The 24985-nt window shown below is 37.7% G+C and overlaps 2 protein-coding genes across 7 annotated transcripts in view; both read left to right on the top strand.

Annotated features, from left to right (window-relative positions):
- The window catches only part of LOC149813486 (uncharacterized), a 56648-nt gene extending 32498 nt beyond the window's left edge, over nt 1-24150 (top strand). For 3 of the 6 annotated variants that reach the window (XM_089990793.1, XM_089990802.1, XM_089990795.1), the window contains one exon: nt 23915-24150. In XM_089990793.1, the coding sequence (XP_089846919.1) occupies nt 23915-24015 (101 nt within the window). In that variant the 3' untranslated portion in view covers nt 24016-24150. Of the gene's footprint in view, nt 1-2066; nt 2328-18072; nt 18209-23464; nt 23592-23914 lie in introns of those variants that run through there. The other 3 variants (XM_089990800.1, XM_089990797.1, XM_089990796.1) reach the window with 3 other exon arrangements.
- On the top strand, nt 6859-7925 carry LOC149813487 (uncharacterized). The gene has a single exon (XM_089991499.1). The coding sequence runs from the start codon at nt 7077-7079 to the stop codon at nt 7716-7718; it is 642 nt and encodes a 213-aa protein (XP_089847625.1). The 5' UTR covers nt 6859-7076; the 3' UTR covers nt 7719-7925.
- Nucleotides 24151-24985: the final 835 nt, after the last annotated feature.

Here is a 24985-nt window from a genome sequence, read left to right as displayed (position 1 = left end):
CATTCTTTGCTTTGTTACAGTTATATGAATAACACTTATCGTTTCTTAGTTGAACTTCTAACTAGATGGACTTGCAACAATTATTCAACACCACATACAAAATGATGATGTCTTTAAGAATGCCTCAATGGAAAGGTCAAATTTAAATTAGTGAGAAGTCGAAGGCTCTGCAGTACATTTATCTGAACCTTTACTCAGCCATTTAGTGTGCATACATGCCTATGACTAGTGCACATATCAGGATATGTGTGCAAGCTCAACCTAGAAAACTCTAGGAAACCAAACAAGAAAATCTAGCTTCATCCTTTGGTTGACTGATTAGCAATCATAATTAACAGAATATTTTTCCAACATCCCAACCTATTCAGTTCAAACAAGAAGACAGTAAAAGGCCATTCAGTAGATTACCTTATCTGATGCCTAACATGTTGCAGATCAAGCTGGATTATCTTTTGTAAATGAGATTTGGCTAAGACTAGTTGCTCTACATAAAATAATTAAATAATGAATAAAAAGATCACGAGCAAAAGAAAAGGAAGAAAAAGGTTTTTCGACAAACATACTTTTGAAGGCATTCAACCTAAGACAACTTACTCTTTCCTGATGTCAATGCTGATCTAATGTTTGTGCAAAAGAAGATGCCACCAAATTTCTGGTAGACTTTCTTTTAGAAATAAAATGCATCAACCAATGCCGTGATGTTTTCACACGATATACATTACTTTTCAGCATGGCTCAAGTACTTTTGCACAATGTACCCGATTGATGTTCTATTCCAGTGTTCAAACTCAAACAGCCATCTTCAACTTGATAACCAATCATCGGTAAAACTTAAAAGATCAATTTTGCCTACATTTCCTCTACTCGTTCTTCTTTTTAACCACTATTTTGATGTAACAACAAAGTTAAGTCATCCTCTCTTTCTGAAGTTTAATTCATCAGTGTTATAAATATCATCCTGCAAAGGGTGTCAGAAATAACATTTTATCATGGTTCATATCTACATGCTCTCCATTCTCAGTTCACACCAACGTGTGTGAACCAAGGACCGGGTGTTCTAAACCACAGAAAAGGATTGCACATTGTGAAACTCACAATCATTCTCTGTTTTAGTACACTCATTCTGTCTTGCTCTAGGACAAACTTCATAAGTTGAAGCAAATATACAATCAAAATTGTTCCGAAAAAACCCGGATCAAATATTGAGCTCATTGCCCGTATTCTGAAACATGTAGCTATTTTTAAAATGTCGGATATTAAGCACATTGGTCTACATAAAATCTTGATGATTCCTTAAAGACAAACACCACCATCACCACCACCTAAAAATATAAAGCCAAATAAACATTTTGATGGTCCCAGTAGATAAAACAATGATTAAATAAAGGCAGCAAGGCGGAAAGCTAGCCTACTCGAGAAGATGAAAGGGCCTTTAACTCGGCGATCGCAACTTCATGATTCCTGATCTGAGTCCCAAAATATCTGGGTTATGAAATTTCACGATTTTCTGGAGTGGATTGAGTTGACAATTTACAGTAAGGATTATGAAAATAAATCAGTGTTTTTCTTTTTCGATAAGCAAGCTGGGGTTAGGCAGAGCCCTACCAGAATTCATTACTCAAAAGAATAAACCTTTACGTTTTCAAAAACAAAATTGGTCCCTAAGGGTTAGGGAGCCAATATGGGGGATGATCTTTCCAAGACTTGATGATCCCCACTCTAGCCATCTTTGCTAGACTTTTGGCCAAAAGATTTGAATTACTAGTCTTTCTGTATATGAAACCTATCAAAACTGTACAAAAAAGATATGAGTTGAGGAGGTACTTCCTGCGTGTGTCACTAACTTTCCGTACCTTCGCTACTAGATCTGCTCGACTGGACTCAAATGACTATCTTACTGCTTGTGTTCAGTTTGCTCAGGATGTCGTTCCAACCTCGCCATACTTTATCTTCCATCTTGCCTGCTAGCGAGGATTCAATGAAATTTCCTTGATAGTCGCGAATGGTGAAACCAAAATGCCATTTTATTCCATGAATATTATTAACTTTTGTCCATCCTTTCGCAGGTGGACTCCAACACTCCAGCTTCCTCCAAAGTTGAGCTATATCCAGTTTGGAATTCTTCAGAATCATCATCACATGCTCTCGAGCCGTGTGTAGGACCTCTTTGACAATAGAATGTGTGCTCACTTGTTTGTCCTCAAATATGATGGAATTCCTCATCCACCAGATTTTCCATACTATTATGTGAACAAACTAGGTTCCAGCTCTGACGGACCTCTTTGTGCCTGAATTTTCTTTGGCATCATTTTGAACATGCACCAGCCTTCCATTTAGCTTTGAATAGAGACGTCGCTCTTCTCCATATCTGACCTGTCATCAGGCATCTAACAAACAGATGGTTGGACTCCTTTGCGTTTTTTGCACAAACTTCTACTTGTGAATTGCATGCCCAATTCCTTCAATCTATTATGAGTCAGTAAGCGATCGTGAATGGCAAAACGCAAGGTTAGGGCTGCTGACTAGGGAAATATTTAGTGCCCCATATATACTTATATATGTTCTGCTGTTGGCCCTTTTTTCTGATCATTTCCCACACAGCCTTCGTTGACAATTCTTGCGAGAACTTCCATCAGAATTAATCTTCCTGCATTGGATTCCATTTCTTCCCTTGAATTGCATTACACCAGGCTTCCGGAAGCCTGAGATCTGTTCTTTGAACAACTATCATAGGACTTACATTGGGGACTCTCTTAACCTGTCAAAAGGAAAAGGAAGGCCTTTCTATATGTCCGGGCCAATCTTTTGGAATGGGGTACCTCGAGGGCATTGCTCTATTGAGTGAAAAATGCATCAAGTGTAAGAATGTGCTGTATAAAAGATGTGCGGTAAGAGCATGACATGCAATAGGCAACAATATTATCTTTAGTGCATCGTTGTATGGTGGCACAAACGTGAAGTATTGTTTCATGCTTTTGAAGATTTGGTTAAGGACCTCTCGGTTTGTAAGTTTTTCACGCGTAGCGGTTGGACGCACGAGGATGCATGTGGGTTAGGGCTAATTTCCTCAGGAATCACATTAGGTGATTCCAACCGAGTATGGTGACTCGGGGCTAGGCGAGTAAACGCTTAGGTGTCGACGAATGAGTTTGGGTAGTGTTTTTAGTTATGGTGTTCAATCATCAATTGGTTTTCAGACTGGGGTCAAAAGCCCTTGTCTCTTTGGTGGTGAAGTTTTGTGGTGTCGTGCGCATGAAGTCGTGATACACTCCATGACATGCAAGGCTAAGGCATCCGTGCGTTGTTGACTTGGGTGATTGAAATTAAGGAAAGGTGGCTCACAAGGATACTTGAAGGCTTGGCATGCATCGGCAAAGGCTTTGGAGATGCGTCATGTTCCTTATGACCTGCGTTGGATGTTGGTTAAGTTGATAGTGTCGTATATGTACGTTTTGCCCTATAACAGCATACACTTGCCTGTGTGAGCGGCACAATACGTTTGGGCATTTGGTCAGAGGTGCAAATCGATATAAGAGGGTTCTGCATGTAAGTGGCTATCGGATGCAAGACAACCATGTCGAAAGGAAAGTTTGCTAAGTTTAAGTTTCGCTGTGTAAAAAGATTACGTGTAGAAAACACGTGCTTTGAGGCTGACTAGGCCGCAAGGCCTAGTGCCGCATGGGCGTTCCTTGGCTTGAAAGGCGAGAAAGTTGGCCTTGAAATTTTAGCCCGTGACAACTGGTATAAAAGTCGATTTAACAACAATGCCACGTTGGATGTTGAGTTGTTTTGAGCAGGAGCACATGAGTGCCTAAGTGGTGGATGTGTTGGAGAGCCTTTGACCAGGTTTCTCTTCACGTTGCCAAGGCATGTTCGAAGCACTGAAGCCAGAGTACGATGCTTCATGGTGGAGTTAGCTTGAAGGCTGGTTTGCTGGATGTGGGTTTGACTATGTAGAAGGCCAACTATCTAGTCAGCTCAGGTCAATAATATGCAATTCCTGTGTGGACATAAAAGATGGTTGTTTTCCTTCATGCCTCGAAAGCTTTGCGAGGCACAATGGCATACAGAAGGTGTGTTTGAAAATGATGAATCCTTTGGGTCACGACGTCACTGAAGAGGGCAATGTCTGCTTGTTACAAGCTCACCAACCACCAAGAAAATGCCCTAAGAATCAGGGCTTGTGCGTGATAGAAGGTCGCTATGGAATGCAATGGACCGTTGTTGAAGTTGCTGGAGACACACTAAGGTATGGGACTTAGTGTGTTCAACAGTTGTGACTACTACAGGTTAAAGCCAAAAGTGTAGGCACACCTTTGGGTTCGAGGGTGCCTTGAGTGTTGAGGGCAGCACAAGGAGAAGCTCGATTGTCGCTCATGGTTGAGAACAACACGAGAAAGATTGCCTCGACTGTCGCTCTGTATTGAGGGTTGTGCGAGGAGAAGCTCAACTGTCGCTTGTGATTGAGGGCAGCGTGAGAAGGATTGCCTCAGTTGTCGCTCTGAGTTGAGGCTAACACGAGAAAGAGTGCCTCAGTTGTCGCTCGTATGTACCGACATACTCTCTACGGACCACGATCATGGGGATAGGTGGTGTGCAATCAAGTGTGTACGAAGTGACAGAACTTGAAGTGACTGAGCCAACGAATGGGCAATGAGGGCTTACAGAGGAGTCAAGTGAGGAGAATCCCTAGAATGGGCTTCACCTTGTTTTGGCGGTCTATGCATGGGATGCATGGTTGAGTGGTGAAGTTGGGGCAAAGGGGGGCGCCCGAGTGGGTAAAGTGGCAGTGTGCAAAGACGACACATATGCAAAGCGAGCTAAGATAACAAGATGTCGTGCAGGCATGTGAGACACACTTGAGAATTGGGGACTACGCTGGGGTCCCGTGATTGCGAGAAAAGAAAATGAATCAAATGGGATGAGGGAGCACAACATCCAGATGGGTCGCGTTGTCGAAGAGAACTCCTTGGTTGTTAGCAAAGAGATCGTCGATGACGACGATGGCTTGAGTGGGGGAGAGTGTTGCACACGAAGTCTCAGAGAGCCTTGCAACGTTCCATTGGTATGGGACTTGGTGCGGTGCTTGGTGCGAAAGAGGTGTGTGCATGCCACATAGGGTGTCTTGTGCCTGGGCTTAAGACTAGACTGTGTAAGGGGCGTTGCACGTGCACAGGTATGGTGCAACGCAGGTGCAACAATAGATGCATGTATGCGTGTGATGTGTGGTCAAATTACTCATGTTTGGGTGAGAATGCACCCCAGCCATGTACATGAAGACGATAAGTTGTCGTGCAGGCGATGATGACCTGCTTGTGTATGAGACTGCACTGGGGTCTCACGAGCAGAGAATGCTCAATGTTGATAAAGCAAAAGATCGTTGTCTAAGTGATCAAAGGCATGTTAAGAAATGTGACTTAACGTGTTAAAGGTTGCGGCGATGATGAATGAAAACCAGAACAAGTTCAGTAGGATGAAGAAAAAGAGTAAACAAAAAATAAATACAAAGAAAAACTGACATATCAGTGAAGACTCTGTTCTTGCCTACACCGACATTGTCGAGGACGACAATGATTTTGGTGAAAGAGAATGTCCCTGGCCGATCTTTCAGAATGGGGCATGCGCAGTGCAGAGCTCTATTGAGTGAAAAATGCATCGAGTATAGGAACATGCAATATTTTTTGGCTTGATCAGGGACGTGCAGTGGTGGCATGGCACATGATAGACAATAATATTGTCGTTAGTGCATTGTTGTATGACGGTACAGACATGGAGCATTGTTTGATTAAGTAGTGCTAGCAGATCAGAGGATGTTGCCTTTGGAGATTTGGTTAAAGACCTCTCTGTTTGTAAGTTTTCCACACGTAGCGGTTGGACGCACGAGGGTGCGTGTGGGTTAGGGCTAATTCCTTCAGGGATCACATTAGGTGATTCCAACCAAGTATGATGACTCAGATCTAGGTGAGTGAATGCCTAGGTGCCGACGAATGAGTTTGGGTGGTGCTCTTCGCTACGGTGTTCAATCATCAACTGGTCTTCGAACTGGGGGTTGAAATACCTTATCTTTTTGGTGGTGAGGTTTTGTGGTGTCGTGCGCATAGAGTTGCGATATGCTTCATGGCACGCAAGGCTAAGGCATCCGTGTGTTGTTGACTTGGGTGATTGAAATTAAGAAAAGATGACTCGCAAGGATACTTGAAGGCTTGGCATACATTGGTAAAGGCTTTGGGGATGCGCCATGCTCCTTATGACCTGTGTTGGATGTTGGTTAAGTCGATAGTGTCGTATAGGTACATTTTGACGTATGACAACGTACACTTGCCTGTGTGAGCTGCAAGATACGTTTGGGCATTTGGTTGGAGGCGCTAGCCGGTATGGGATTGTTATGCATGTAAGTGGCTATCGAATGCGCGACAACCATGTCAAAAGTTATTTTTTTAAAAAAAAAAAGTTTGCTAAGTTGAAGTTTCGCTGTGTAAGAAGATTACACGTGAAAAATACGTGCTGTGAAGATGACTAAGCTGCAAGGCTTAGTGCTGCATGGGCGTTCCTTAGCTTAAAAGGCGAGAAAGTTAGCCCAGAACAGTCCATCACCTGACTCGTGTTGCTTGAGAGGTGGGAGATTAGTGGCTCCTGGGAATTCCACGGATCAAACCAAAATTCGATTCACTCTCTTTCCAGCGCACCATTCCACTCCTTTCGAAAGAGACATGACACCAATTCTTACCCCTTCAATGCCACACAACCCTGTGCAGGAGGGTTCGGGTACCCAAAGCGATTCGTTTTCCAAATATTTGACTGATATGGGTTGCACCCAGGGATTATGTTCTTGGGTCATAATAGACCAAGCAAGTTTAACAAGACAGACTCCATTCATCTCCTCAAGTTTTGTTATCATGATCTTGGAAAAGGAAAAATAACAAATAAATAAGTACAAACTTGGTGTGGTGGTTACTTTCGTCACTCACTTTTTCTCTCTCCTTTCATTTACATGAGTACCCTTTCAGTACACATTTTTTGCCAAAGAAGTTCTTAACTATAAAATAAGAGGCAACACTTGCATTGTCGCTATTGGCATGAGGTGCCACACAACTCAATGGATAAGGCTCCCAAACAGAGGTGCTGAGCCTCAAGCCATGGCCATGGAATCAACCCCCTTCTTTCAGGCCACACCCTTCGCATCTCCGGCCGGGAAAATATCTACATCTCTCTTTCCCAACTTTCGTCGAGAATTCCGGCAACCACTCCGCCTTGTTCCGGCGCCGCTCTCGGCTGTGAAGAGCCCGAGAGGCTTCGGAACACCGCTGGAGAAACTCAGAAAGAAGAAGAAGGGCAGAGGAGACGATTACGACGACGACGACGAAGTCGATGAAGGCGATTTCGACGCCGAGCTAGAAGACGGAACCATACCGGAGATCGTAACCAATCGAATGCTGAGAAGAATGGGCATCTCTGTTGGAATCCCTCTGGTAGTGGGACTCCTCTTCTTCCCTTTCTTCTATTATCTGAAGGTGGTGCAGAAGTTGGATGTGCCCACGTGGTTGCCCTTCACCGTCTCCTTTTTCTTCTTTGGTTCTGCTCTGTTGGGGGTGAGTTATGGGATTGTGTCCTCTAGTTGGGACCCTTTGAGGGAAGGGTCCCTTTTGGGATGGAACGAAGCTCAGAGGAATTGGCCCGTTTTCTGGCAGTCGCTGTGGGGAAGATCAGAGAAGAAGTAGTGGCGCTCTGCTATGTGGTCTATTTTATTGTGTAGTTCCAACTCTTGTGAGAGAGAAATCGCAGGCAAAGTGTTTTGAGTTCTTCCTATAAATTCTTGTAAGTTGTTTTGCTGCTTACCTTATTGAGTTACTATTTGTTTTCACCTATCTGAGATACGCTTTTATCACGATATTTTGAAAGAAGATACGTCGGAAAAAGCCATATTTTACGATATATCTCTTATTTGAAAGTGCCACCTTTTTATCACTGTATTAACACAAGAATGATGTGTTTCCTGGAATGTTCTACAAGTTTCGAAATTCGCTTCAAATTTTGGTAAAATAATATTTTTATCCTTTGCATAAGTGAATTTTATCAAGATATGCTTCCTTCCTTTCAAATATCTAAAATATGTGAATTTCTTCTCAAATATATAAATTTTCTTATAATTATGCTAATTTCTCACACTTTTTTGCAAATGTCCTCTTTCATGTGCTCCCTTTATGTGATTTTATTAAAAGAAGCCTGTTACATTTTGGGGACATTCCATAAGTTTCAAAGGTTCTCAAAATTTGTGAATAATTTTAAAATAAATATAAAATTTTTATTCTCCGGCCTCTCCTGAACCTCTACCTTTGAGATTTATATCAAGGTATGAATCAAGCTATACTTTTTCAACATTTTCACACATTTCGAGTCCTTTGAAACTCATGGTTGAGAATGTCATACTGCGAATGTCAGAACATGTCAAGCAAAGGGCTTTGTGCATGGTATTTGCAAAAATGCTGATAAAAGTAAAAAAGCCTTTAGTGGTGCTTCAAAAGCGCACTAAAGTGTTAAGGAGAATTTTGCATATTTAAAAGAAAATTTGCATATTCTTATATTTAAAAGAAAATTTGCATATTCACATATTTGAGAGAAAATTCTTATATGTGAAAGGTAAAAAAACTCCTTTTAAACCCAAAAAATTTCCGAATTTAGATATTGGCGAGAACTAAAAAATTGTGGAGCATTTTGAAAACCACATCAATTTTGTCTTTCAGCTTTCCGATAAAGAAATGTTTAAACTCTTAAAAAGGATTGCAAAACCCTCCAAGTTTACTGAAAGCTACGTAGTCTCACGTGAACTTATAATTAAATGGTTTGTTGAAACTAGAGAGAGAGATTGCTAAAATATGTTTTTCAAATGTGGTGTTGGGGATAGAATTGCTAAAACCATCTTCTGAATGGTGTGCAGAGGTTGTTGAGGAAACCCCAATACATCTCTAATTCAAGGTTCACAAACACAACATTAATGGTCAATGAGATTCAGGATTTAGGTTTCATATGTACTGTGAAATAAGAGCTCGCATCCTGTTTAATCGCAGTTTGGTTAGATTTTTCCTCGTTGAATTGTATACCCACAATCCAAAAGCTTTTATTGATTTCTGTGGATCCTTACTTAAATCTTTTCGTTCTGTGAATCGGCTTGCCTATTTTTATGCAAGCCATCTAAGCCATGTTTCCAAATATCTGGACAACACATTACTAAGATAACCATATTCCAAGTTAAAATTTGGGTTGGTTGACTCCACGAAAGGCAGAGCATTGCCAGTGACTGAACAAACCAGGGTTTGTTTAAGAGATGAGCTGCTCGTGACTTGGCTCATGTTTGGCTCCTAAAGAGCTTGTTTGAATGCTAGGCTCAGCAAACCGAACATTTTGCAACTCGGCTTGGCTCGTATAGGAGCGTTAATTAATAATAAATATATTTTACATAATTTTGTATCATAGAGTGTAGATAGTTAAAGCGTTTGGCTTGCAAGTAGGGGTGTCAACCGGTCAGGTTTACCTAGACCTTGTTAGAAAAATTGTGTGGGCCTACATACTGAATCACACATCGTAAGTCTGTCTTAGGTTCAGGTCCAGTTCATGTGGTCTAATCCGGATGGACCTTGTGGTATCTTAAATGATATGAAACTTTATGTGAAGAGACCTGCCCTATCTAAAACTCTATAATGGGTTGAGTTGAGACAGATTCCTAAATATATTAGGTTGTGGTCCCCAAACCTTATATTAAGGCCCTCTCTCTTCAGACTCTCCATTGTAAAAAAGAGATTCAATCCCTCTCATTAGGTTCAGAGAAAGGAAATTGGCAAATATACAGGTTCTGGAAGATCATACCCATCAACGATCAACCAGAGCGCTATGGATTCAGGTATAGCTTTCGCTTTTGTTCTGTTTATGATTTCAATGATTCAACGAGAGCATGTTATCGATCCTGTTTTAGTTTTCAATGGATTTATGATCCAACAATTGGTATCAAAGAGCATGTTCTCGTTTAATCGTTGAAACCTATTTCTTTATATTTTGTTTTCTTTCGGCATCGATCTTTTGATCAGATTCAGGGTACGGTCGAGAGACGGTCGTTCGACCCTCTTCTTGCGTAAAATTTTTTTTTGGTCTTGCCCGGTCTTTGCCAACAGTGAACGACCCTTCCATGATTCAGGAGACCGGGGTGGGTGCCGACTTGGCCACCGCCTGACCACCATCGTCGAACGACGGATGGTGCCTGACGATGATAGCCTAGGCATTGTGATCACCCAGCGAACCTTGCTTTCGTTTTGGATTTAGGAAAGACCGTTCGACCCTTCTATCTCATCAGACGACCAGGGCGAGACCATCGGTAGGTTTTCGACAGCACACTCACGTCGGAAGGTGTCCGACAACATTGGCTGGGCTTTCAGTTTGCCTGAGCCACCGATGGGTGATCGGTTGCAGGTTGCTGACGGTTGGGGCACTATGTTTGGCCCAGTCGTCGTCTGGTGTCCAGAGCCAGCAATGTCCGACGACAACGATGAGGAATTTGGGTCGCCCCAACCACCATCGTCGGGTGATTGAGGGTTCAGGACAGGTGACAATCAACACTTAATCGGCCATCAAATTGATGCCAGACCGCTCTCGGCCTTACGGATGCTGTAAGAGTGAGATTGGTCCTCACGGCAATGGTGTCAGGTCGGCTCAACCATCAGGGAACGTTAGGCCGCTCTCGGCCTTACGGACAATGTCAGAGTGAGATTGGTCCTCACGACAATGGCGTCAGGCCGGCTCAACCATCAGGGAACGTCAGGCTGCTCTCAGCCTTATGGACGGTGCCAGAGTGAGAGCAACCTCACGACAATGGCGTCAGGCAGGCTCGGCCATCACGAAACCTCAGGCCCATTTTGCCTCTGCACTCGGGATGAGTTCGGTCATGTGCGCACCAGTCGGTTTGGTGCTTAATGATGGACCAAACCAGTGTATATGTATAGCGGGTTGGCTGATTGTTTCTTGCAAAACCGGTTTGGCTATTCGTCTCAGGCCCGTATGGGCATTAGGCTTGGTTACCGGACATTTCAGGGATGCACAGGGGGCGAGTTATTTGCATGATTAGCCGGTTCGATCCTTAGCCGACCAACTCAGAGCTGGTTCGACTTTTAGCCATCCGGTTCAGGGTTAGACTGGCATTCAGTCGAGCCTGGACTGACTATCTGACTTTATTTTTGGGTTCGGGTACTGCTGACCCGGTTCAGTTCCCATGTGGGCGTGGGGACTAAATCGAGTCATATGCGGGTAGTGCCTATTCAGACCAAACCCTGTGAATTCTTTTCCTACCTGTATGCAGTGTGTGAGATTTGATCCGGGTCAAATCAACTTCCGGACCTGTGCACTAAGCCTATAAAAAAAATTAAGGATTTTATAGGGCTATTTGGCGTGTATTATGGGTTACTCTAGTGGGTCGATATTCAGTTACTATTCAGCCCATATACGCTATTATGCTTGCTTATTTAATTCATATGCATGCACTCTTGTTGACATATTTGAACATTGGTATTGTTTCTGATTCTGGGTCTGATATTTTAAATTGAATTAATTGAATCAATATGTTACCAAAGTAACCTCTGTTGTGTAGGTTAGTTTATTTTAGAATATTGTGATGACTATATGTTTGCGGTTCATGCGAATAGTGATCGGCCCAAAGGAAGATTATTATTTGGCCGAGCTCAAATGTATACTTTCAGTAATGAATATGAGACAATTGTTCAGTTTTCCATATGAATAACGAGTCGGTTCAACGAAAGGCTCATTGTTTGACAGGACTGACTGTCCATATTTTGATTACTATATTGAGAGTACTGCTTACAAGTTGACACTTCTGTCCAAAGACTAAGTGTCAATGTTGTGTTGGGTATCTTGTAATGAGATTTACCACTGTTTAACATGCTATTTTATGTTATTGCATGTGAATTTATCCAGTTAATACCTCTGTTTCTATGATATCTGCCAACAATAATTCTTTTTTTGTTTTGAGCGATTAAAATTTCAAGAACTGAAAAGAAAATGTTATGATTGTGCTTGGTTATATGGATCTGAATCTCGCACTACGAGAAGATCAACCACCTGCTCTTACGGATAAGAGTTCTCCTGAAGATAAAAAGAACTCTGAGTGGTGGGATCAATCTAATCGCATGAGTCTCATGATTATGAAACGTGCGATTCCAGAATCCTTCAAGGGCACCATGTCTGAAGAGGCAAATGTCAAACGTTTTCTTGAAGAAATTAAAAAATATTTTGCGAAAAATGAAAAGACTGAGACAAGTACTCTTCTTTCGAGTCTTGTCTCAATGAGATATAAAGGCAAAGGAAACATTCAGGAGTACATCATGAAGATGTCTCATCTTGCTTCAAAACTCAAGGTACTAAAGTTAGAGTTGTCTGAGGACTTACTCATGCACTTGGTTTTGATATTCCTTCCTGCACAGTACAGTCAGTTTAAGGTCGGTTATAACTGCCAGAAGGAAAACTGGACTCTTAATGAGCTCATTTCACACTTTATGCAGAAAGAGGATTGGATGAAGCAAGAAAAGACTGAAAGTGCTCATCTAACAATAACCTCTAATGATAGATTTAAGAAAAAGAAAATGACTAAGGAAACTACAGTTGATCCTCAATCGCAGAAGAAACAAAAAAGACACCAAGACCCAAAGTCTAGTTGTTTCTTTTGCAAATGGGAGGGTCATATGAAGAAAGACTGTACCAAGTATCATGCTTGGCATGAGAAGAAATGTACACTCCTCACTTTGATTTGTTCTGAAGTTAATTTGACTTTTGTGCCCGAACACACTTGGTGGATGGATTCTAGTGCTACCACTCACATAAGTGTGTCTTTGCAGGGTTGCCTAAGTTGCAGGCTGCCAATTGATGCTAAAAGATTCATCTATGTGGGCGATGACAAAATAGTTAAATTCGATGCAATAGAGACATTTAGGTTGTCGTTAAAGATTGAAAATTTTTTAGATTCGAAAAAAATATTTATTGTGCCGTCTTTTAGGTAGAATTTGGTTTCTATTTTCATTTTGGATAAATATAGTTATTCTTGTTTATTTGGAAATAATGAAGTTAAATTGTTTCTTGATTCAAATCTTATTGGGACCAGTTCTTTATCTACAGTTGATAACCACTATATAATTGATATTATTATTTCATTTAATGAAACCTTGCAAATAAATTCTCGTGGTAAAAAAAAAAATTTAACAAATGAGAATTCTGCTTTGTTATAACATAAGCATTTAAGTCATATTTCTAAACAAAGAATTGAAAGGCTTGTGTCACATGAGATTTTTGGTTTCCTTGATTTCACTGACTTTTAGGTTTGTGTTGAGTGTATAAAAGAGAAACGAACAAACATAAGGAAATTAGGTGCTGAAAGGAGAACGAACGTCTTAGAACTAATTCATACCAATATTTGTGGATCTTTTCTTATGAATTCTTGGAATGGTCAACAATATTTTATTATGTTCATAGACGACTATTCTCGTTACGGGTACCTATATTTAATTCATGAAAAGTTTTAGTCCCTGACTGTGTTCAAATCGTATAAGGCCAAAGTTGAAAACCAACTTGGCAAAACAATTAAGGCCGTCATATCTGACCATGGTGGTGAGTACTATGGCAGATATGATGGATCAAGTGAACAACGCCCATGGCCTTTTGCTAAATTCCTAGAGGAATGTAGGATCGTCCCTTAATATACCATGTCAGGCACCCCTAGCATGAATGATGTTGCTGAGAGACGAAATAAGACTCTTAAGGGCATGGTAAGGAGTATGATTTTTCATTCTACCTTAACAGAGTCCCTCTGGGGAGAAGTATTAAAGACTGCAACCTATGTTTTGAATAGGGTGCCCTCTAAAGTAGTAACCAAGACCCCATATGAATTGTGGACAGGCTGAAAGTCTATTCTGAAATATTTTCATATTTGGGGATGTCCAGCTGAGGCTAGACCGTACAGGCCATATGAAAAGAAACTGGATTCCAGAATAGTTAGCTGCTATTTTGTTAGGTATTCTAAAAGGTCCAGGGGCTATAAGTTTTATGACCTTGCGAATAAGTCATTTTTTAAAATGGGAAACACTTTCTTTGATGGTGCTAAGTTTGGGGGGAGTGATAAAGTAAAAGACATTGCTTTTGAAGAAGAGTCTCTTTCTCTTCCTACAGTTGTGGATGACAATGGTCAGATTTTCATTCCTGACATTGTTCCCATAAATTTGGACAAGGTAATGTTTCAGATCTCCCTACCCAAAATCAAGCTTTTACTCCTTAAATGCAAACTCAACAACCTCAAGAAACACCTCAAGAACAAGTGACATTAAGAAAATCTACTAGAGAAAAAAGAAGGGCAATTTTGGATGATTATATTGTCTTTCTATAAGAACATGAGGGTGATACTGGCCTAATAGAAGATGATCCAATCAACCTCCATTAAGCCATACAAAGTTCTAACTCTCAAAAGTGGATTGAAGCAATGCATGAGGAGATTAAATCCATGAGTGACAATGATGTGTGAGATCTTGTCTCATTACCTGAAAGTGTGAAACCCATTGGTTGCAAATGAATATTTAAAACCAAAAGGGATTCAAAGGGTAATGCGGAAAGATATAAGGCACGTCTTGTTGCAAAAGAGTTTACTCAAAGGAAAGACATTGACTATACAAAGACTTTCTCTCCGGTTTCTACGAAAGACTCTTTTAGGATTATGATGACACTTATGGCTCATTATGACTTAGAGCTACATCAGATGGATGTTAAGACTGCATTCCTTAATGGAGACATCGATGCAACAATATACATGGTCTAACTAGAATATTTTGTCTTAGGCGATGTCAAAAAAATAGTTTGCAAACTAAAGAAATCTATCTATAGACTTAAGCAAGCTTCCCGTTAGTGGTATCATAAATTTCATCAAGTTGTCTTCTCGTTTGGTTTTGAGATGAATGTGATTGATGAATGCATATACCATAAGTTCAGTAGGAGTAAATTTATTTTCCTGGTTTTGTATGTGTATGTCATATTGCTTGCTAGTAATGATATAGGCATACTACACAAAATCAAGAGATTTTTGACAAAGAAATTTGAAATGAAAGATCTTGGGGATGCCTCTTTTGTATTAGGAATCTAGATACATCGAGACTGTTCTCGGGGTATTCTCGGATTATCACAAAAGAGCTATATCGAAAGGGTTCTGGAAAAGTATGGCATAAAGGATTGCAAATTAGGGGATACTCCCGTTGCTGAAGGAGAAAAGTTTAGTCTCGCTCAGTGCCCCAAACACCAGTCTGAAATTAAGGTTATGGAACAGATTCTCTATGCATCTGTTGTGGGGAGTCTCATGTATGCTCAGATATGTATGCGTCTGGATTTAGCGTACATTGTTGGGATGTTAGGCAGGGGCCAACTCAAAAAAAGGCATTGATTCTAACACGTGTTACATTCTGATTGGCTATTAATATTTTTTAATTATTTTTTGGGCGATTCAGACTTGAGGATCGATATCGGCCGATACACCTGCATCATTGGCCAAATGATATAAGTCGGATTCTGATACTAACAACATTGGCCATAAGAGACGGACGCTGAGGATGTCCCAAAGTGATTTGGTTCTGCCATGATGTGCTTGAACCTTCCACAAAAAGGAATACTTTTCAGTGAGAGCTTGAAGCAACTTATGGGTAGGAAATGGACAAGGTATGTCTTTTGTGTTTCCTCGACAAAATGTCTGTTTCAATACTTCAATAAAACTAGAGAGCTTAGGGCTTGTTTGATGACTTGTCCAAGATTTGTTGGAATGAAAGAACAAAACAGAAAAAACAGGTTCTATATGTTCTATTCTCTTTGTACCAAATCCAGTATTTATTTCGTCCCTTGCTTGATTACAATGTACAAACAACTTGAACAAGCAAGGATAATGGGTCAGATTACTTCGTTTTAGATCATACAATCTGATCTGCACATCATTATCCATGTTTTAACAAGTTTATTATGGATTTTAACCCTGAATATGGATCTTGAATTGGATCTAAATACGAAAAAAGAATAAAACTTATCTAAAACAAATACGCAAACCATATTTTCGATATACAAATGTTATAATTCTTCTTAAATTGGATCCAATTATGGATGTATGTAAAAAATTATAGATTTTTTCTCCAAATATAGATTTTGAATTGGATTCAAATATCAAAACAGTATAAAACTTATGTAAAACATATACACTACCATTTTTTTGATATCCCCACAATATAATTAATATTATATTGGATCCAATTATGAATGTATGTCTAAAATAATAGATTTTTGCAATGAATATGAAACTCGAATTGAATCCAAACAATAAAACAATATAAAACTTATGTAAAACAAATAAACAACTATTTTTTTGATATCCCAATGTTATAATTGGTATCATATTGGATCCAATTATGAAAGTATGTATAAAATCATAATTTTTTGCTTCGAATATGGAACTCGAATTGGATCTAAATACCAAACCAATATAAAACTTATGTAAAACAAATACACAACCATTCAAAAATCAACCTGCTCATACATATATTTATTTTATTCATTAAAAATTAAACTTGCTCATAAATAAATTTATTATATTCATTCAAAAATCAACTTGATCATACTTACATTTATTTCATTCATTCAAAAATCAACTTGATTATAAATACATTCATTTCATTCATTAAAAAATTATTAAAAAATCAACTTGCTCACATATACATTCATTTCATTCATAAAAAAAATGAACCTACTCATAAATAAATTTATTTTATTCATTCAAAAATCAACTTGCCCATATATACCATACATACATTCATTCCATTAATTAAAAAATGAACCTACTCATAAATAAATTCATTTCATTAATTCAAAAAATCAACATTTTCATCAATGCATTCATTACAAGAAAGTGTAAAGGGAAAGATTTTTGTCTTAAAAAATTAACTTACTCATGCATACATTCATTCTATTCACTAAAAAACAAACTTACTCATAAATAAATTTATTATATTCATTCAAAAATCAACCTGCTCATACATACATTTATTTCATTCATTAAAAAATAAACCTGCTCATAAATACATCCATTTTATTCATTCAAAAATCAACGTGCTTATACATACATTCATTCTATTAATTAAAAAATAAACTTGCGCGTAAATAAATTCATTCTATTTATTCAAAAATCAACCTGCTGATACATACATTCATTCCATTAATTAAAAAATGAATCTACTCATAAATAAATTTATTTTTTTCATTCAAAAATCAACTTGCTCATAAATGCATTCATTCTATTCATTAAAAAATAAACCTCTCGCTATTGCACATCCTATTGCACCCACCTTGTCTTTGCCATGTACGCTTACAATCAACTATTAACTTCTTCAAAGTTGGTGAATGATCTGTACACTACCCCACTATATCTGAGAACCTGCGGTTGGCATGTCTCCCAAGAATCATAGATGTCTCTTGCCCTCTCCTCAAATACAACATAATATCTATGATGAGGCATCATCATCTCGGCTATTCAAAACAACAATATAAGTTGAACATATAATGTTATCAATCAAGCACACATAAAACACTTTGCTAATCATGCAATTGTAATTATGAAACTTTTATATAACAAGTAATAAAATTATTAAATATATTTAATGTGTGGCCAATCATTTCATATTTGAGTTGTTATTGCATCTCTTAGATCCTTATTGCTACCACAATTAACTAGTGTGAAATTTTTCTCTTTAGATTCAGGTTCAAGCATAATGTCATTATCATTGTCAAATATGAATTATTCGTTATTTGAGTTATTTTTTAATATAAAATTATGTATTATGCATGTCACATGAACACTTTTAACATGAGTGAGAACTGAATATTTTACTTGAAACTTTAAAATTGAAAACCGTACTTTTAGCAAACCAAAAACATGTTCTACTGTTATTCGCAATGAGAAGTGTCTATGGTTGTATAACTCTTATGGTTTCTCGAATGGTTTTGCACCAGATGCATTGAATTCTGACGAATGATGATGATATCCTTTGTGTGAAGTAAAAAACCCAACAATATTTGGGTGCCCGGAATTTGCAAGATAATATTTGCCTACATATAAACACATTTGGTTTATCATGTATTCATAAATTCTTAATCAATGTAATTTATGAATATATTATGTATTTACTTACCTTTGGGTATTAATAAAGGGTAGTCATGATCATCAAGTGCGTTGTACAACACTTTCATGTTAGTTGTGTTTCTTTCTCACCCAGCAAGCACACAATGAAATCACATGTCAAACTCCACCACAACAAAGATATTTTGTGACAACCACAATTTTTTATTTTGAAACCTCATTTGTTCTACTCTTGATACAAATTTAGGAATATGTGTTCCATCTATAACCCCCAAGTATTTTTATTATAAGAAGTGAAGGAAAGTCACACACACACATGTGTGTTCAACATGATTGAGTTTAAAAATCAATGGTTTACAATTTTTATAAATTTTTTAGGCTTTAAATACAAATTTTCCAGCCAAAATGCATTGTCCAAGTGTCAATTTTCAATAAATCAATCATTCTGAACACATATGTGAGGTCAGAATTTCAAAAAAATACAAAAAAATTCTTAGTGGGTAGGGTTGGTACATTTTCTATCTGGTAGGCACATGTATATATATATATATATATGTATATATATATATATATATATATATATATATATATATATATATATATATATGATCCAAATACAAGTGTAGAATCTCGGTTACCTTCAAATATGGGTAGAGTCGTGGTTCTCCATAATTTTTGCCGAGTTATCATCACTGCATCGGCCCATGAACCAGTGTTCAATGCTAAGTATTGCGTTTAATACCAAATTAAAATACTTGCTAATTGTTTGTCCTGAGTATCAAAACACATACTATATTGCTCTATTTCGCTCATTATGATACAACATATTCTTCAAGATCTATATCACGGGCATCTTACAATAATCCACTTATGTAAAGAGCTTCACGTAATGCTATGTATGTGTTTTTTTTCATGCATAAAAGGTCAAAACAATTTTGTCAGTAACCCAACACACAAACACACACAAAATCATTACCCTTATATATAAAATCATGAACTATTGCCCTATGTGACCTTAAATGATCAACATCATCATAGTAAATAAATAAACAAGTTCTTGTTAATGAGTCATTATACTTCTACATATACAAATATAAGAAGTATATACAAGTAACATGCAACATTGAAAGCACAATCATTATAAAGTATATACTCATGAATAACAACAATAATATGCACACAATCAAATAAGAATAACATAAATGTAATAATCATGTATATTGAATATTTAACACTATCATAACATGCAACATTTGAACATTTAACATTGTTATAACATGTAACATTTCAATTGAGAAACATTTAACGTGCACAAAAGCAATATTGAATATTTAAAACAATGATAACATTAAACAATCAACATAAGTGATTATTTGTGCAAATCCATACCTAAACATTGAAAGACAATTTATAGTCCAACTAATCGACTTGGCAATCTAGATCCATGCTCAGGAACATCGATGTGTTCCCCAGAGGATATCAATAAGTCTAATGCCTTTACATGCATGATAGTAGTAATCTGACCCTTATCCAACATTTCTTTTAATATAACATTACATTGTGTTGCCAAAACGTAGGGGGATGCATCATTGATGGTCTCTATATACGTATAAATGTTGCCTAACATATCCACGATTTGATCATCATTGCAAATTTTGTGCTTTTCTTGAATTGAATGCCTATTGGAAGATGAGTGGTGGGCTACTCATGGGTGTCACATCACCTGAACCTTGTGATAATGAATTCATTTTATCTAAGTCATGTTCAACAAGAGATGGTGGTGGTGGTACTTTTGATTGGATGATCTTATAACTACCTGTAGCAATTGATTCTTCATAAATCTCTACAGCCTATTCATAATATCTTTATTTTTCTAGTTTCTTAAAATGCTTCTATATTATTTTTTTTCTTACATATTCAACCCATATTTCAATATCTACCACTAGCATCTCTAGTTTTAAGTTCCATCCAAACCTTAAAGTGTTCATTATTGTTAAGTTAGGCCTGAAAACACTTTAACTTGCTCTTAATTTTGTCCAAGGTGAATTCAGCCCCAAACTTTTCTTTAATTTGACGCCTTGTCTTTCAAACCCCTTGAACATTTTATTTCAGTTATTCTACAATGTTTTAATATGCAGTCAAATAAGTAGTCTAGAGACTCTATTGCATTTTTTCTGCCTGGCTAGGCTGCACTTACTGTACTTTACTCGTTACAACATATGCCATTTTGAACAATTTGCATTTATAATTACAACTTAACTTAACACACATACACATTCATTTATTTAGTTAAAGGATCACAAAGATTTCATTATGCAACCCCCATTTTAACATGCATTTACTAAAAAAGTTGCAAAAACAATGATTACAAAATGGCTAACATCTAAGCATATAATGTCCAACAGAGATTAAGAAGCACATGTTCTTTCTAAATCTGAAAGAAGTAAGCAAGTTGAGATTTAGCAAAGAGGAACCACTGAACGTGTACTGAAGCAAATGGCTTTGACATGAAAAGAGAGATCAAAATCATAATACTGGACCGGATCAAGCAGAGTATAAGTCGAACAGAGAGATGCCTTGATAAACATTATGATACCAAAATAAGGAAAAACTCCATACAAATTAGATCTAGGCTTACAAAGCAACACAGTGTTAATAAACTATGAACTTCGGATCAGACTAGAATAGGCAGAATGAAAATATAATCCCAGATGCAAATAGAGCACAGAACAGAGAAAACCCCAAACAAATCAGATGTTTATAGTCTTTATCACTATCTTCAAAATCATGGGAAAAGAAAACTAATATCCAAACCACTGAATGTGTACTGAAGCAAATACCTTTGACATGAAAAGAGAGATCAATACAAATCAGATCTAGGCTTACAAAGCAACAAGGTGTTGATAAACTATGAACTTCGCCTCAGACTAGAATAGACAGAAAGAAAATATAATCCTAGATGCAAATAAAGCACAAAACAGAGAAAACCCCAAACAAATCAGATGTTTATATAGTCTTTATCACTATCTTCAAGAAGCATGGCAAAAGGAAACTAAATTAAAACTAATATCCAAACCATGGCCATCAGAACAACTATCAACAAATTACAAAAAAAATATCATTTCGTCCCAATGAAAATAATATACAGGAAATCTACAGAGATCTACAATATCCTAAACCGATCCAAGTAAAAATAGTGATAAAAAGTCTATTACAGATCCAAATCCCTAGATCCTGCAGAAAAATCTTCCAACTACAAACCAATCTACAACAGATTCAGCTATTGACATTCAAACCACAAAGAAAAATACTGTTTCATTCGGAAACTTCAGAAAATCTCCAAAAAGAAGCATAAGAAACAACGTTTCACACCAGATCTGTTCTTTTTAAAAGCAAAACTCTAAGCCCAAACAAAAACCCCTAAAAATTCGAGAGAATCTGTGACACCACAGATCTGAGTTCAGAGAAAAGGACAGAAAAATAAATTGGAAAAAGAACACTGAGAAGACGCATCTTAGGTTGACAAGAGAGTAATGCATGGATCTTCTCGGAGTAGAAGAGCCACCCCTCGATACAAAACGAGGTTCGGCGGGGTGAGAGAGAGAGAGAGAGAGAGAGAGAGAGAGAGAGAGAGAGAGAGAGAGAGAGAGGTTCGCCAGAGGGACCGAAGATAGAGGAGCTCTGGGTTCGACCAAATTTTTTGTCTTTTGGTTCCTCCGTCCCTGTTCTTTTCGTAACAGGGGGTGGAACGGTGAATTGCTTAAATTATGGATGCGACGGATGGCGTTTCACGTGTCCATTGCGTTCAATGTTTGTTAGAAACATTGTTCCTTTTGGCTTTTTCGTCCAACGAGACACGCCATCAAACAAGCCTTAAATGCCTTCCATAGACCAATTGTTCTCTTCAGTTGGGGGACTTGTGAATGTCACCAACTTGATGGGATGCCTTAAGTTTGAAACCTACGGGCCGGTGTGCATCCTTTGTTGCAAGGTCAAGTCGGTAAGCCTGAACTAGGGTTTTATGTTTATAATTTTTGAAAGAAAACATTCAATTCATTGGCATTATAACAGAAATTTACAATATATGCCAAGGGGATGAGGTGTCACCGTAATGCCAAGAACAAAGCAGTACAATTGAAAGGCTAAAGATAAACCAAGAAATCTCCACCTTCATGGACGTCCAAAACTTGGAAGATCAATCCACTTAATTTAGATCTGAGTCCGGCCATTTGAGCCAGCAACGCTATCTAAGCTCCCACTGGATCATGTCAAGAACAACTGGCATTTGATTAAAAGAGAGATTAGTGGCCATTTATCGATCCGACTCGCCCCACGCAAAAAGATATAAATCTGTCATGAATTTACAGTCTATAAATAAGTGTTTGATTGTCTTTATGAATTCAATGAATCAAACAGTTTTCTGCCGATTATGTCAAAAAAGAAAACAAAAAATGAAGAAACGCCCTCAATTGACGCCAACATGCTTTGTGCTTATTGTTCACTATCATATACTTGAATGGACCAGAAACTCAGGTTGGGCCCATTGGGTTGCACCCTTATATTAAGACTTTTGTGCTCATGCCAATACCCGGGCCCACATTTCTTCTTCGGATCATTTTCTAAAATAAAAAGTTCCACAAAAAAGATTCTTCAGTTTTTTTTTTAATTCATAAAAAAAAAACCGAGTGAAAGAGAATTTGGTAAATTTCAAGCTGGAAAATGGAAAATGTCATCTTGTCATATACTCATATCAGCTGCTCATCTATAAATTTTTTGCGAAGTTTCTTCAGCCTTTAGTTACATTTTTTGCAAATATGTAAAATTAACAGCGATATCCTATTCTATGACACTCCACGTACTATGTATGAGTGAATGGTCAACCTACATGGATTCCAGAGGCAGACACAGAAGATCACATTCTGTTTCTGTTTGGGAACATGTGAAAGATGACCAAGTTCATGAACTTTGCATTTCCATCACTCTTGTGAGGAAATAAACAACTTGGTTTCTTCACCTACTTTTATATTCAAGGACAAGAAAAAGTCTGAAAATTGTGCCTAGACTTTGATCCAGAATCAAGTCATGGCTAAAAAATTATGTTGATTTATTGCGTTTGTTCATGTGGCGGCTCGGCGAAGCCGCATATCACATGACCTCACAGCCTGGCTCATGCTTTAAATATGGACATTGATACTGAAGAGATGCTTTGACATACAAGTAAGAACTAACAGTCGTGGCACCACATTTTTGTTTGAGGGAGACAAGTTGGCAAGATGATCTGTTAGGTCCACACATACATGATATTACATAGGATGGAATGGAGAAGGATGAGAAGAACTGAAGAAAAGAAAATGCATAATTTGGTTGGTCTTGAAAATGTAGCTAACCAAATTGTTTCAAGGGCATGGTGAAGCATAGTACATGTTGGCTATTGAGTACGATGTATGGTCTGGTCTCATAGGTATGTCACTAAAGTCATTTGTATTGTTCTAATTTTGAATCCTCCAATCTTGCTTTCATTTGATGAGTTGAAGGTTTTCAGCTCTCAGTCTTGCCAATCTTGCTTTATTTATAGTATGGATTTTAATTTTCTCTATTCATTTTTGTTTTGCTTAAAATAGTTTACCAATTAGGTTGATTTCTTGGTTTATATGTCACATTCTTTAAATTTGTGTGTGCTAACCTTGGCATTGATTTGACTGTTACACTCATCAGGTTGTGCTTGTGCAATTACAAAGATTTTCTTCATTGCACTTCAAAAGAATGACGATAATATAAGAAAAGAAAAGAAAGTTGCGACCTGTCTACTGCATTAACAGGCTTTTTGGTGTGATCTAGACAGTTTGAAAATCTTGTTCTAGTTTTTTTTTTATTAGCAAAGACCAACTGCTATTGCTTCAAAAGTTTTGGTTGTTGTTTTTGCTTATCAATCTAACTTTGATTATATTGCATATATCCTTGAATTTTTTGGTTTGACATTAGATGACACTGAATTTACAATGTTCAAGAACTAGATAAATTCCTTATAAAACCAACATGACATAACCTCGACCAAGTTTAAGTGCTTCGCCGTTTTAGAATGATAATAGAGTGTACCATATCATTGGAAAGAGTAAGATTATTGTAAAATAAAATCTCTAGTGGATTTGTTTTGACAATTCTTGGTTTGCTTTTCTTTCTAGTGTCATTTTTCATATTTGAAGACTTATTTCAATAAAAGAAAAAGATGGCCGGTAAAATTTTCTACAAGCATAGAACATTGTCATAACATCACCTCAAGTTATTTCACAGAGGTAATGCTATCTGAAGGTGTAGTAGATACGGAGGAGCAAACATGAAGGCCACTAGGATCTAGAGATTTTTAGCTTTCCATATATAATATAAAGATTGACATTTTTCTCTCTTTTTTTTTATGGTTTAAGCAGATATACTAAAAGCTCTTATGATATAGGGCTGGTAGAATTAAAGATTCACAGCAGCACAGATACCATTTTGCATTAATGCCATGAACCGTGAGATTTTTCTATCAGTGGCTTCAAGAAACAATTTTGAGAACATTGGAACTTGATGGACTCAAAGCTGTTTAACGTTTATCCATTCATTTTCTTATATCCTTCTCCTGGATGCAGCCTAGTTCTCATATATCTATCTTACCCATTTACCTAGACTCAGATTGTGCATTTTGAACTTTGGAGCTTTCACTTATAAAACACACTAATAGATCATCACACACAATTGTTGATTTTTTATCTATCTGAGAACACATCTGAACATGAAAAGTACCTA

Source organism: Nuphar pumila, chromosome 16 (assembly GCF_984573655.1).
Source record: "Nuphar pumila chromosome 16, dmNupPumi1.hap1.1, whole genome shotgun sequence".
Taxonomy (NCBI): domain Eukaryota; kingdom Viridiplantae; phylum Streptophyta; class Magnoliopsida; order Nymphaeales; family Nymphaeaceae; genus Nuphar; species Nuphar pumila.
Note: the sequence above shows the minus strand (reverse complement) of the source record. Positions and strands in the feature narration are given on the sequence as shown.